Consider the following 13,315-nt stretch of genomic DNA (forward strand, 5'->3'; position numbering starts at 1 on the left):
GCGCGCGCGCGCCCACTGTCCCCCCTCCCTCCCGCCCCCACCGCTCACTAGCAACCTGATTGGCTCAGGCCTGGGGACGAGATTTCTAGAACCAAGAATGTACAGGCCTCAGGCTCTGTACGGTGGGAAAAACGAACAAAACAGATAAAAAGCAAGGCACGAGTAAACCTCCAAAGAGCCGAAAAAGAAGCGGCACAACAGGTAAAGTGATTTAACTGTATTCTAATACGCGAATGAAAATCCGTTAAAGGCCCAATCGGCGCAGCGAGGGCCTCGTTCAAGGCCGAGCGGTAAACAACAAGAGACGGGCTTGGTGGTATTAGCCATCTTTTCCTCTTCCGCACTTAATTTCACACACGAAAAGTCCAGTAAACAAACGGTGTTACAACACTCTCTATCTCTGCTTTCGCACTGAAGATCCGAATCAGTCGAAGCGGATTATTTCGCGTCAAATTCGCCGAAAGACACGTTGCTAACTAGCTAGCTAAAATGGCGAAACGCAACATGTCGGCCGCTAAAACGGGATCGCCCAGTCGCAGCATTGAAGCGCTTGAAGCGACGTTCAGCCCAACGACAAACCCGTCCGTTTAGAGTCGTAACATTTCGCCAGAGTAACTGCGGGATTTTTGTAAGTGTACTGAAGCTACACGGCGCAATTTCGTTTGTAGCTGACTAAGCGAATCGTGTGTGTTGCCGCCTATCGGTTCGTGTTGTGTGCTCCTCAGTCCCCGGGGCGCCGCCATGTTCCCTCCTCAGCGCGAGACTGACAGGCTGCGTGTCCCGCTCCGCACACTCCGCAGTGTAAACTAACACACACTCTGCAGTGTAAGCCCACACACTTACGGAGCTTTTCAATCAAGCGCACACGCACTCTTCCGTTTCATCATAAAGCATGTAATGTATGGTGAAGACTTCTCACCTTACCTAGCTGAGAGATGTGTAGCAGCAGGTTAACTTAAGCCAGTGAACAGTAGTAACTAGTAAGGCGCACAATCATCTCAGATAACTATATACAGTTGCAAAGTGATATTTTAAAAATCAAAAAAAATAATTTTTATCAAGCGGTGCTTATATAATTAAACACTTAAAACTTTTGACTCAGATTCTGGTATTAATGTTGGGGTAACCACAGACTTATTTGTTGTGGTTAATTTGCATTGGGCTACAACTGTATCAGGGTAAGAATTTAGCTCATATTACCGCAGGAGGAAGTGGCATTTGAATCAAGAAGTTTAAGAAAGTGAAGTAAACAGGGAATTTTTGCTGCCCTTTAGTTAACAAAGTGCAGGTTTTGAGGGGAATCAGTGTTAAAGAAAATGGCCATTTTGATTTCTCTAGATCTTGTATCTCTTGGATACTGAATTGTTTAGGTTTCTTGGAGCTCCATTAAACATGTCAAGCTGTAAACTATGCAGATTTGTTTTGGCTTTGCTTTTCAGCGGTGCACTAAGTAAAGGTAAAAAGGTTTTTTTTTTTTTTTTTTTTTTTTTTTTTTTTTTTGTAGCCTTTAAACTAGAATTTACTACAGTAGAGTAGTTCAGAGTCCTTAAAATATTTAATGTCCTTTTAATCAGTTGTCAGGATTTGAGTTAATAAAATTTTTTGCCCTTTTTTTTTTTTTTTTTTTTGTTTACAAACAGTGAAGTTATCCAGTTTCCTGCAGCGCAGAACTGGATTACAGCAGCATGGGCTGAAACAGTCTAGGCAGTATATGGAGATATGAAAATGAAATGCATGCAGATACACAATGCAGTACAAGAGCTTAAGCTTACAGTGCAGGGGGGTCTCTAACTTAATAAATTTGTTACTTCAGATTTCTCAACTTTTTGAGAGGTTTTTAGTGTGTTATCCCCCACTAGAGCTTGCGTACTAATTCTAAATGCATGCCAATGTTTCGCACAATGTACTAACGGGTAACGGTCATGAAAAGTAAGCTTTGCCTTAAATTTTTCAACTCCCTGCTCTAGCTCTGGCCAAGGTTCTTTGTTGTGTTGTCTTATTTACAGCGGGCCATAAATACCCAGCCAGGGGACTGAGAATGTGCAGACCTGTGCACGACACTGTTTGCCAGCCTGGTTTCTGCAAGCTTCGTAATTGAGAGACGGTGCTCCTCTGTTTTTGTTCAAAACACTGCTGTCGTGTTGCTGACAGTTAGATTTGTTACTTTAACAGATTCCCCCCCCAAAGTGATGCATTAAATTACACACACACACATACATTTTCAGAACCGCTTGTCCCATACAGGGTTGCGGGGAACCGGAGCCTACCCAGCAACACAGGGCGGAAGGCCGGAGGGGGAGGGGACACACCCAGGACAGGACACCAGTCCATCGCAAGGCACCCCAAGTGGGACTTGAACCCCAGACCCACCGGAAAGCAGGACTGTGGTCCAACCCACCGCGCCACCGCACCCCCTGCATTAAATTATGGATGTTTTAATTTTTCTGTTGCAATAAATTGACACTCAACCAAGTCCACCACATACACTGGGTCCTTGTGTTACAAACAATTCATGTTACAGATTTTCGAGAAGGGGGAAAAAAGCTTGTTTATAATTTAAATTGTATTTGTTTCTGTTATCAATTTTAAGATATTTGTTGCCGAACAAACATCTTCTGAATTTCTGCAGTAGCCATTAGTTGGGAGCAAAATGCACCCAAGCAGAATAGGAATGTGGGATGGGTCAATTCAGCGGGCTGTTACCATCGGACCACTGCGACAGAGTGATGGTGATTGAGTTCTACAGTGATTCTAGCTCATTGTGTGATGTTCTTAACCCTTATGTGAGTAATCGGTTGCCGTTGAATGGGAGGTTTTTTTGCTTGCGGTTATTTTATAGTACAGGTAATGTTGTTTCGAGTTAATAAAAGATAATAAAATTAAAGTCCTGTGACAGGCATGGATCATATTCACAAAGTACCCTGCCTTTCAAATGATGTTTCCAGGATAAAATCCAGACTGCATGAGACCCTGTGTAGGATGAGTGGTTTGTGCAGGCTGAGTAAATGTCTTACAGCAAACCTAGCTTTATCAGCTATATTTTTAACAGAACCTAACCCATTAACAAATTGAGACTTGTCTGTATAATTAAGATACTCTATCTCATTCTGTCAGATTACAGTAACTGCCAGTCCTGTCATTATAACATGTGTTGCCAAAAGATTGGCATGGATGTTTGCAGAAATATGGAGGGAAATTAGTTCAGTTTTTGCATGCTGCATTATACCAGTCAAAGCCACAGCTTGGCTGTGTTGCTCCAAACAAAACATAATAAAATAAGCCTGTTATTTGGTATATGGAGTTCTACAGATGACACGTGACTTTTAAATAACAGGCACTTTAAGTTATTGTCATGTTTACCAGTGATATTCACTCCAAACCTTATGTGGTAATTTTAGGCTATTCTGAATGTTTAATTCCATTGGTAAGGTTCAGAATGATTTAGGATACATGATGGTAGTATCTAAACTACTTAAGTGAATGGAAACTGCTCTTAGCCCTTGTAACTGTATCTTTACAAATGGCAAGAATTAGGTGCAACAGCATAGCATTTCTTGGGGAAAATATTTTGAAATGGTAACACAGGGTGACATACTCTGGAAAAATAATGTTCAGGATCTAAGTTGCAAGAATCCCATATGTACATAATTACAGGTAATACTTGGCAGCAATCATGAATATCATTAAAGTTCATTTCCCCACTGCAGGTATACATTTTGGCTCATATTAGTATGTTGTAGTTTAGAACAATAAAAATAGCAAAAGCACAGAATATATAACATGCTGTAATTGTTAGACCAGGGATTCAGAAGATGATAGTGGTTGAAACAAGGTACAGATCAATGGAACATGGGCCTTATGTAAACTCTGGTAATGATGGAAGCAATATAATAATGGTACCGTTTATCTGATGCTTTTCTCTAAAATGACTTCTAGTGAACTTTATGTAGTGTTGTCAGCCCACGTACTTTATTCCCCAAGGTGACTTACACTGTTAGATACAGTGTTTACAATGGGTCACTCATCTATGCATCAGCAGAACACAATCTGTCACTATGGGTGAATCTGAACAGCATGTCTTTGCACTGCGGGAGGAAACCAGAGCACCTGGCAGAAACTCACACAGAGAATATTCAAACTTCATAGAGACTGAGGGGGGATCAAACCCACAGTCTCTTGCACCACCCACATACTGTGAGACAGCAGCACTACTTTATGTGCTACCATGCCACCTGTTGTTAACGTGAAGAAATGTACAATGTAATCATTTTGGTGTTTGATAACGTCATTAAATTAAATATTTCTTGATTCAGGTGCCATTTATTTAATGTTTGATTTTGGTTTAAGACATGAAAGCATTCATTGTGAAAAATTTGCAATAATGGAGAATGGGAAAGAGGCAGATACTTTTTCATGGCACTGTGCGTGCCTTCAAGAATGTTTATTCTTGCAAACATCCTACCAAAATTCAGTATTCAAAAAAAACAAAGTTTTGAGTAGTTTTATTGCTTTCATTGGACTGTGTTGAGAATCAAGAATATCTGACTGGAGGGAACAACACACACTCATAGCTGCAACTAGTGTTAGTTGCCATTGTTTTAATTTTTTCAGTGTTTTTTGGATATTTTTCTCAAGAATTTACAGCAGTTGTTGTTTCGTAATAAAATAAAGTTGGATACTTGAATTGTTATTCGTCCTGGTAACTAACACCATACAATTGTTCTGCTTTTCTTTTAGGCTGCTTTGTTTCCTGACAAAGAAGTCAAACCAAGACTTTCTGTGATCTGTTTATGATCGGAGTATTTTCATCAAATGGACAGGTAATGTTGTTCTTGACTGATTCTTATGATTGGTTCTACCATTTTTAGTTACTAAGAGGAGACATGAAGATGTTTGACTCCAGCTGGTGAAGATTTCCCCATCTTCATCTCATCTTCATCTTCTTCCTCCGCTTATCCGGGACTGGGTCGCAGGGGCAGTAGTCCGAGCAGAGCCCCCGAGACTTCCCTCTCCCCACACACCTCCTCCACCTCCTCCAGCTCCTCTGGGGGAACCCCAAGGCGTTCCCAGGCCAGCTGGGAGACGTAGTCTCTCCAACGTGTCCTGGGTCTGCCCCGAGGCCTCCTCCCAGTGGGACAAGCCCGGAACACCTCTCCAGGGAGGCGTCCAGGAGGCATCCGGAACAGATGCCCGAGCCACCTCAACTGGCTCCTCTCGATGCGGAGGAGCAGCGGCTCTACTCCGAGCTCCTCCCGGGTGACTGAGCTCCTCACCCTATCCCAAAGGGTGTGCCCAGCCACTCTGCGGAGGAAACTCATTTCTGCCGCTTGTATCCGCGATCTCATTCTTTCGGTCATGATCCAAAGTTCATAACCATAGGTGAGGGTAGGAACGTAGATCGACCTTCGCCTTACGACTCAGCTCCCTCTTCACCACAACAGACCGGTACAATGATCGCATTACTGCGGACGCCGCACCGATCCGTCCGTCAACCTGCCGCTCCATTTTTCCCTCATTCATGAACAAGACCCCGAGATACTTAAACTCTTCCACTTGAGGGAGGAGCTCCCCCGTAACCCGGAGGGGGCAATCCACCTTTTTCCGACTGAGGACCATGGCCTCGGATTTGGAGGTGCTGATTCTCATCCCAGTCGCTTCGCACTCGGCTGCAAACCTCCCCAGTGCACGCTGTAAGTCTTGATTCGATGAAGCCAACAGGACCACATCGTCCGCAAAAAGCAGAGACGAGATCTCGCGGCCACCAAAACAGACACCCTCCGTTCCCTCGCTGCGCCTAGAAGTTCTGTCCATGAAGATAATGAACAGAATCGGTGACAAAGGGCAGCCCTGGCGGAGTCCAACATGCACCGGGAACAGGTCTGACTTACTGCCGGCAATGCGAACCAAGCTCCTGCTCCGGTCATACAGGGAACGAACAGCTCGTAGCAGCGAGCCCCGAACCCCATAATCCCGAAGTACCTCCAACAGGATGCCACGAGGGACACGGTCAAATGCCTTCTCTAGGTCCACAAAACACATTGACTGGTTGGGCAAACTCCCACGAACCCTCCAACACCCTAGTGAGTGTATAGAGCTGGTCCAGTGTTCCACGGCCAGGGCGAAAACCGCATTGCTCCTCCTGAATCCGAGGTTCGACTATCGGTCGGATTCTCCTTTCCAGTACCCCGGCATAGACTTTCCCAGGGAGAAAAGTTGAATAGGATAGTTGGAACACAATCTCCGGTCCCCTTCTTAAAAAGAGGGATCACCACCCCGGTCTGCCAGTCCAGAGGCACCGTTCCCGAGCTCCACGCAATGCTGCAGAGGCGTGTCAGCCAAGACAGCCCCACAACATCCAGAGACTTGAGAAACTCGGGGCGGATCTCATCCACCCCCGGAGCCTTGCCACCGAGGAGTTTTTTGACTACCTCAGCAACTTCAGCCAGGGTAATGGACGAGTCCCCCTCCAAGTCCCCAGCCTCAGCTTCCTCTATGGAAGGCATGTCAGAGTCATTGAGGAGATCCTCAAAGTACTCCTTCCAAGTACTCCTTCCATCGCCCGAGGACATCCTCAGTTGAGGTCAGCAGCGCACCACTTCCGCTGTAAACAGTGTTGACAGAACACTGCTTCCCCCTTCTGAGTTGCTGGACGGTTTGCCAGAATCTCTTTGAGGCTGACCGAAAGTCTTCCTCCATGGCCTCACCGAACTCCTCCCAGGCCCGAGTTTTTGCCCCGACGACTGCCAGAGCCGCGTTTCTGTTTGGTACCCGTCAGCTGCTTCAGGAGTCCCATGAGCCAGCCAGGCCCGATAGAACTCCTTCTTCAGCTTGACGGCATTCCTTACTTCCGGTGTCCACCACCGTGTCTGGGGATTGCTGCCGCGACAGGCGCCGGAGACTTTATGGCCACAGCTCCGAACCGCCGCCCCGACAATGGAGGTGTGGAACATAGTCCATTCGGACTCAGTGTCCCCAGTCTCCCTCGGGACCTGGTTGAAGCTCTGTCGGAGGTGGGAGTTGAAGACCTCTCTGACAGGGGCCTCCGCCAAATGTTCCCAACAGACCCTCACTATGCGTTTGGGCCTGCCGGGTCTGTCCAGCTTTTTCCCCCGCCATCGAATCCAACTCACTACCAGGTGGTGATCAGTTGACAGCTCAGCCCCTCTCTTCACCCGAGTGTCCAAGACATATGGCCGAAGATCAGAAGAAACGACTACAAAGTCGATCGTCGACCTCCGACCTAGGGTGTCCTGGTGCCAAGTGCACTGATGGACACCCTTATGCATGAACATGGTGTTTGTTATGGACAAACTGTGACTAGCACAGAATTCCAATAACAACTCACCGCTCGGGTTCAGATCAGGGAGGCCGTTCCTCCTAATCACGCCCCTCCAGGTGTCACTGTCGCTGCCCACGTGGGCGTTAAAGTCCCCCAGTAGAACGACAGAGTCCCCAGTGGGAGCGCTTTCCAGCACGCCCCCCAGGGACTCCAAAAAGGCCGGGTACTCTACACTGCCGCTAGGCGCATAAGCACAAATGACAGTGAGAGACCGTTCCCTGATCCGAAGGCGCAGGGAGACGACCCTCTCGTTCACCGAGGTAGACTCCAACACATGGCGGCTGAACTGGGGGGCTATTAATAAGCCCACACCCGCCTGCCGCCTCTCACCCTGGGCAACGCCAGAATAGTGGAGAGTCCACCCCTGGTCGAGAAGAGTGGTTCCAGAACCCAAGCTGTGAGTGGAAGTGAGCCCGACTATATCTAGACGGTATCTCTCAACCTCCTGCACTAGCTCAGGCTCCTTCCCCGCCAGTGAGGTGACATTCCAAGTCCCAAAAGCCAGAGTTGGCGCCCGAGGTTTGGGTCGGCCGGGCACTCGGCCTGGACCACCGTCCAAATCACAACGCACCGGCCCCTTACGGCCTCTCCAGCAGGTGGTGAGCCCACCAAAGAGTGGCTCCACATCTTGGCTTCGGGCTGAGCCCGGCCAGGCCCCGTGGGCATAGACCTGGCCACCAGGCGCTCGCATGCGAGCCCCTCCCCCAGGCCTGGCTCCAGGGTGGGGCCCCGGTGACCCCATACCGGGCAGGGTGAATGAGAGCCTTGATTTTATAGTCATAAGGGGGTTTTGATTTCCCCATCTTATGTTTTATTTTTTGACCGTTTTAATTAAAATCACCAAATAATTGGTGATGCAATATTTCTGTATTTGTGATAATGAATGTTGAAATATATTGAATGATGTCAGTAGAATACAAAGTGTATTTTCATGTTTGAGAGAGAACTGAAAATGTTTTTCTACCCAAGGGTTTGCATGTAAGACGATAATGGACCAAGGCGGAGGGGTGCTGGAGCTACACGCACAGGACCTGAAAATGCCCCATACAATGATAATGCAAGATTTCGGTAGTTACATGTCATTGTCAATTTTTAAGAATTAAAATTTGTTCATCTGAACACAGAATTTGTCAGGAATGATAACTTCAGTTAGTTTCAGGCTATTGGATATTGCATAGTATTTTTGGACTTATCAAACATTAAATTGTAATTTTTTCATTATTTGATTCAAATTTGCATACAGGGTTACTATAAATGAGCATGTGTCACTGTAGTTGAAGAGGCTTTAAAGTGTCTTTCTTTGTTAGCGGAACTGGTTTGAAACTTGCTCGCTATTAACATTTCTTAATATCCATGTCTTTTTAGTGGCAGGAATGGGGAGTATGGCCCATATTGATGGTGACCACATAGTGGTATCAGTGCCAGAAACAGTCTTGGTATCGGATGTGACGGATGAGGGAATCACACTGGAACATGGGCTGGAGCCTGGGGTGATGGAGGGACCGGACATTGGGCACGAGGATGTGGTGACAGCAGAAGGCGTGATTGTGCCGGAGTCTATCCTTGGAGCGGAGGTTGCCATTGAAGAGGCCCTGGACTCGGACGACCACGTACTCACCACTGACCTCATTGAAGAAACCGTGCATATGCCTGATCAGGTCTTTGTTGCAGACCTTATGTCACATCCCCAGGACAGCCACTTGGATCACGAGATGGTCTCTGAGGAGGTAATGGTTACCAACTCTGATTCAGAGACTGTCATCCAGGCACATGAGGGCCTGCCTGCCTCCACTGTCACCATCAACACAGACAATGATGAGGATGGCAAAAACACTTCTGAGGACTATCTGATGATCTCTTGTGAGTGTACCTCTGTATGAGAAAGCTAAAAACTATTTCTCGACCTTTGGAAGCAAAGTGTTCAGGTTTCTGGTTGTGGGTTTGTAGGTCTGTATAACTTGGTAATTTCAGAAACTCGTGTTTTACTCTACAGTGGATGACGTCGGGGAAAAGCTTGACATTGGAAATGTTCCCCTGAAGATCAGCACTGAGATGACTCAGGGTGATGACCCCAAAGAGGGTGACTATGGTTCTGAGGTCATCAAGGTGTACATCTTCAAAGCTCAAGCAGATGATGATGTGGATATTGGTATGACATTCTCTGACTGCAGGAGATTTTCATATGAAGTTTATTTTTCTTCCATGGAAGCTGGGAAACCTGTTCTTAAGCTGTCACTATGTATTGTTTATTGGATTCTTCGTACTTCATGTTCGTTTGAGTTGTCATCTTTTCGTTCCTGTTTATGTCCAGATCCTGTGAACTGTGGTTACATGCTTACAGCAACTTGGGTTGTGGTGAGGTGTGTGACCTTGTATTATTTGTCTGATTTGAGTTCAGGTGGGACAGAGGTGGTGGCTGAAAGTGACTTCCACAACGGCAGTGCCGTGCTGGACTCTGGGGCTGTGGGCCTGCTGTCTAGAGAGAAGATGGTCTACATGACAGTGAAAGACACTGGCCAGAAGGATGAAGACATCAGTAAGTCCTGAGGAACTGAGAGTTTTTGCCATCAAGTAGTGAAGCTCCTTAATAAAGAGTGTGTGCTCTGGTACTTACTGGCTGAAGTTTAAGACCTGAATTGTGCTTATAGAATGTTAGGCTTTATAAATGGATTGTTACATTTTCTAAAACTTGTAAATTAATAGAAATATCAGTCAACTATACTATGAAAATATTAGATATTAAAACGTATATTATGCTAAGACTGCTGGGTCACTAAAAAAGCTTAACAGTAAGGAAAGTTGAGTCAATAAAGACACTTTATAAATATTTTCATAAATTGGAAACGTGTGTTTTGTTTACCCTCAGAAGCTGTAAGAGTATGTCCTCACTCCTTTGTAGACCGTGGTGTTCAGTTACACGGTTGACTCAAGGATGTTTCTGCCCCCTGAAATCTGTGTCTGAGCACTGCTTCTCTTGCCTTCCCAGACTGTGCAGAGGTAGCTGATGAGGTGTACATGGAGGTGATTGTGGGGGAGGAGGAAGCCCCCCCTGTCCAGGAGTCTCAGCTGGAGGACCCAGCAGTCAATAAGACATTCATTCCTGTGGCCCTCACAGCAGCTTACGGTAAGGCCGTGTGCCTCCATTGCAGAGGCTCACTTTTGACAAAAAAAGTATTGTAACCGGGTCCCTGTGTCATGGCAACAAGGAAATATAAAAGAAATCTTGATTTTTTTTTTTTTTTTTTTTTTTTTTTTTTTTTTTGTTGTTTATTACACTCAGGGAATAAACTGGAAACTAGCCTGGAAAACAAGAACGGCCTAACCCCCCAGTACCTGCAGATCAGTGACAGCATCAGCAGTAGCAGAGCACTCAAGCAGAAGATGAGAAAGAAGAAGAGAGGGGAGACACGCTACTGCCAAACTGGTACGGGAGCTCTCCTTTGGCCTTCAGTTTTGAGAGTAATGAAAGATGCATTTAATCTGACAGTGACTGCATTTGACAGGATGCATTTAATTACTTTTTCTTGGCATGTTGCACTGTTCTCCTAGCTGTTATTATTGGGCCAGATGGACAGCCCCTGACGGTGTACCCCTGCCATATCTGTGGCAAGAAATTCAAATCACGGGGGTTCCTAAAACGACACATGAAGAACCACCCTGACCACGTTTTCAAAAAGAAGTACCAGTGCACGGACTGTGACTTTACCACAAACAAGAAGGTGAACTTCCACAATCACATTGAGAGCCATAAGCTTATCATCAAGAACGAGAAAGTCCCAGAATTCACGGAATACACAAGACGCTACTGTGAGGCCAGCCCGCTTAGCCCAAACAAGCTCATTTTGCATGACAAGGAGCCCAAGCTGCACAAGTGCAAGTACTGTGAGTACGAGACAGCTGAACAGGGCCTCCTCAACCGCCACCTGCTGGCCGTGCACAGCAAGAACTTTGCTCATGTGTGCGTGGAGTGCGCCAAGGGCTTCCGCCACCCGTCAGAACTCAAGAAGCACATGAGGACGCATACGGGTGAGAAGCCCTATCAGTGCCAGCACTGTGAGTTCCGCTGTGCCGACCAGTCTAACCTAAAGACTCACATCAAGTGCAAACACGGCACTGAGCTTCCCTACAAATGCAGCCAGTGCCCCCAGGCGTTCGCAGATGACAAGGAGCTGCAAAGGCACATTGAGATCTTCCAGGGCCACAAAGCGCACCAGTGTCCACACTGTGATCACAAGAGCACCAACTCCAGTGATCTGAAGAGGCATATAATCTCAGTGCACACCAAGGACTTCCCACACAAGTGTGACGTCTGTGACAAGGGCTTCCACCGGCCCTCTGAACTTAAAAAGCATGCAGAGACTCACAAAGGCAGTAAGGTGCACCAGTGCCGGCACTGTGACTTCAAGATCTCTGACCCCTTCACGCTCAGCCGACACATCCTTTCGGTTCACACGAAGGACCTGCCCTTCAAGTGCAAGCGCTGCAAGCGAGGTTTCCGCCACCAGAATGAACTGAAGAAGCACATGAAGACGCACAGTGGCCGCAAGGTATACCAGTGCCAGTACTGCGAATACAACACTACAGACGCATCGGGCTTCAAACGGCACGTCATTTCCATTCATACCAAGGACTACCCCCACCGGTGTGACTACTGCAAGAAGGGCTTCCGTAGGCCCTCAGAGAAAAACCAGCACATAATGAGGCACCACAAAGACACCTTGCTGTAATATCACCTGGCTTGCCTTCTGTTCGTACAGTCCCAGTCATTTTAGGGATGCCCTGGGTGGGGAGGGCTTTGTGCAGAGGAAATGCACTAATGGATGCATAAAACTGTCCTCCATAGTGCTGATTTGTCCTTTCCTTCATATTGGCAAATAGGGTCTTACACATGGATGTATTCAGCATCAGCAAAGTGCGGTGAGCAGGAGGGTGGATAAGGACTGTTACTCCAGTTTTCATGTGTCATCCTCCATTTGCTGCAAAAGAATGTTCAGACATTCAGGGGTTAAACTTTTTTTTTTTTTTGTAATGCCCACTTTTTATACCCACTTTGTTGAAATGCTGCAAGCGAATAATGTTCTCAATATTGGGAGTGGTGCTTAGAATATGCCTCACTGTATCCTGTGAGTTATTCTTATTAGTAAAAATTGTATTAGTGTGCTGCTTTGTCATCCTCAGTAAATATATATATATATATATATAATATATATTTTTTTACCAACCAGTTAACCTTTGTATTGACAAGCATCATCTTAGTTTTCCCCCAGTTGTTAATATAATGGTAGTATCTTCAGCCCATTTGTGTTGTGAAAATGAATTGCTATGGAACGTTTACATACATATGCACCTTGACATAATTGAACAGACAAAAAAATTGACCTGATTTTTATAAAGTTCCCATTTTATGTATATATGAACTTTAGATGTAAAATTACCCTTTTCGGTTTCTCTCCACTTGAATTAGACTCATGATTGGTATTATTAATGTTAATATTAATTATGAATGCCACCACTATGCTTGAGACTTACTTGTGTGAGTGTGTGTGTGTGAGACTAAATGTAACTGACTGAATTTGCACACAAAAATAGCCAACTATTTCAAGATTCAGTTCACAATCATGCCTTACATGTATTTTAATTGTTCATAGTAAACTATAAGCAACAGTTTAAATGCAAGATGTGTTGCGTAAGTATTTCTGTTAACGACTCTCTTTACATTGTTTGCTCAGCCCACATATGACGGGGCACTGTATGACGAAAAACCATTCTAGTGGCTTATGGAAATGCGTAGTTCTTCATACTTTTTTCAATACAACAGGCTTATTATTTGGTACCACAGCATTTTACTTAAGTAGCAGGTTTTTTTTTTTTTTTTATGTATAAAGGCTTCTATGAGATATCTTGGGACAGAGACACACTTGGTATCTTAAACCAAAAGGTGTTTTTTTTTTTTCCTTCAGTGGTGCTAATCTGGCT

At 45.6% G+C, this 13,315-nt stretch overlaps 1 protein-coding gene across 3 annotated transcripts; it reads left to right on the forward strand.

Moving 5' to 3' along the window:
- Positions 1-61: 61 nt before the first annotated feature.
- On the forward strand, positions 62-13,245 carry znf711 (zinc finger protein 711). 3 transcript variants are annotated; one of them, XM_018737457.2, is made up of 9 exons: positions 62-201; positions 4,738-4,820; positions 8,309-8,407; positions 8,705-9,199; positions 9,333-9,488; positions 9,738-9,875; positions 10,326-10,463; positions 10,620-10,763; positions 10,889-13,245. In XM_018737457.2, exons 3-9 carry the CDS (start codon positions 8,329-8,331, stop codon positions 12,064-12,066), a joined length of 2,328 nt encoding a protein of 775 aa, XP_018592973.1. In that variant the 5' UTR covers positions 62-201; positions 4,738-4,820; positions 8,309-8,328; the 3' UTR covers positions 12,067-13,245. The 3 variants fall into 3 exon arrangements, with proteins under 3 accessions (XP_018592973.1, XP_018592975.1, XP_029113425.1); XM_018737459.2 differs by lacking the exon at positions 62-201 and adding an exon at positions 2,393-2,729; XM_029257592.1 differs by lacking the exon at positions 62-201 and having other exon boundaries at positions 4,050-4,820.
- The last annotated feature ends 70 nt before the right edge of the window (positions 13,246-13,315 follow it).

This window comes from Scleropages formosus, chromosome 13 (assembly GCF_900964775.1).
Source record: "Scleropages formosus chromosome 13, fSclFor1.1, whole genome shotgun sequence".
NCBI classification, from domain to species: domain Eukaryota; kingdom Metazoa; phylum Chordata; class Actinopteri; order Osteoglossiformes; family Osteoglossidae; genus Scleropages; species Scleropages formosus.

Bases quoted from the DNA above. Each gene is read 5' to 3' on its own strand.
- znf711 (XM_018737457.2), top strand. From the start codon at position 8,329: ATGGACCAAGGCGGAGGGGTGCTGGAGCTACACGCACAGGACCTGAAA. The intron at 9,200-9,332 runs GTGAGTGTACCT...TTTACTCTACAG, and splicing joins GGACTATCTGATGATCTCTT to TGGATGACGTCGGGGAAAAG. The intron at 10,764-10,888 runs GTACGGGAGCTC...CTGTTCTCCTAG, and splicing joins GACACGCTACTGCCAAACTG to CTGTTATTATTGGGCCAGAT.